This window comes from Seriola lalandi, unplaced genomic scaffold, assembly GCF_002814215.2.
Source record: "Seriola lalandi dorsalis isolate HSWRI2012SDOR001 ecotype SW California unplaced genomic scaffold, Sedor1 jcf7180002050975, whole genome shotgun sequence".
Lineage (NCBI taxonomy): Eukaryota > Metazoa > Chordata > Actinopteri > Carangiformes > Carangidae > Seriola > Seriola lalandi.
The window spans coordinates 1-649 of record NW_019521528.1 but is presented as its reverse complement, the minus strand read 5'-3'; the positions used below and the strand labels follow the sequence as shown (position 1 = coordinate 649).

Below are 649 nucleotides of genomic sequence, written 5' to 3'. Positions count from 1 at the left end.
GACAGACAGGTACAGGTGTGGTTGGACAGAGGATGGTGATCAGGTGTCTCACCCTCAGGAAACTGTCCAGCGCTCCGTTCTCCATGAACTCGGTGAGGATCATGACGGGACAGGAAGTGGTGATGACACCTTCCAGGTGGATGATGTTGGGGTGCTGGAACTGACCCATGATGGACGCCTCCGACAGGAAGTCCCGCCTCTGCTTCTCCGTGTAGCCGCCCTTCAGCGTTTTGATCGCCACGTAGTTCTCCTTCCTGCCCGGGATCCTCAAGCGCCCGCGACACACCTCGCCAAACTCACCTGGACAGGTACAGGTCATTAGAACACACCTGTCTGAGCTGGACAGGTGTGCTGAGGATTAAAACTTTCATCAGAGTCCTGAGTGACACAGAGCACACCTGTCCAGGTGAGTGTGTCTTATAATGAAGTTTCAGTTAGATTTACTCTTCATGTCTCTGTTCATACGGTTCTTTAAAGAGAGAACACTGGAGAACCGAGGATCGACCAATGAGAGCAGCTGATGATGTCACACAGTCTCTGACAGAAGGAGCCAATCACAGAGGAGAACCATGAACCGCAGACCCTCAGGAAACTGGATCCATGTTTCCACAGGAGAGGTGTACTGTTCCTTTAAGGCTCATTAGCACAT

The 649-nt window shown here is 51.9% G+C and overlaps 1 protein-coding gene across 1 annotated transcript in view; it reads right to left on the bottom strand.

Annotated features, from left to right (window-relative positions):
• The window catches only part of LOC111649480 (ephrin type-B receptor 3-like), a gene marked incomplete at its 3' end in the record, with an annotated part of 2,090 nt that extends 1,493 nt beyond the window's left edge, over nucleotides 1-597 (bottom strand). Inside the window, exon 1 of the mRNA XM_023399227.2 lies at nucleotides 53-597. Coding sequence (XP_023254995.1) covers nucleotides 53-319 — 267 coding nt within the window. The remainder of the gene's footprint in view (nucleotides 1-52) is intronic.
• Between the last annotated feature and the right edge of the window lie 52 nt (nucleotides 598-649).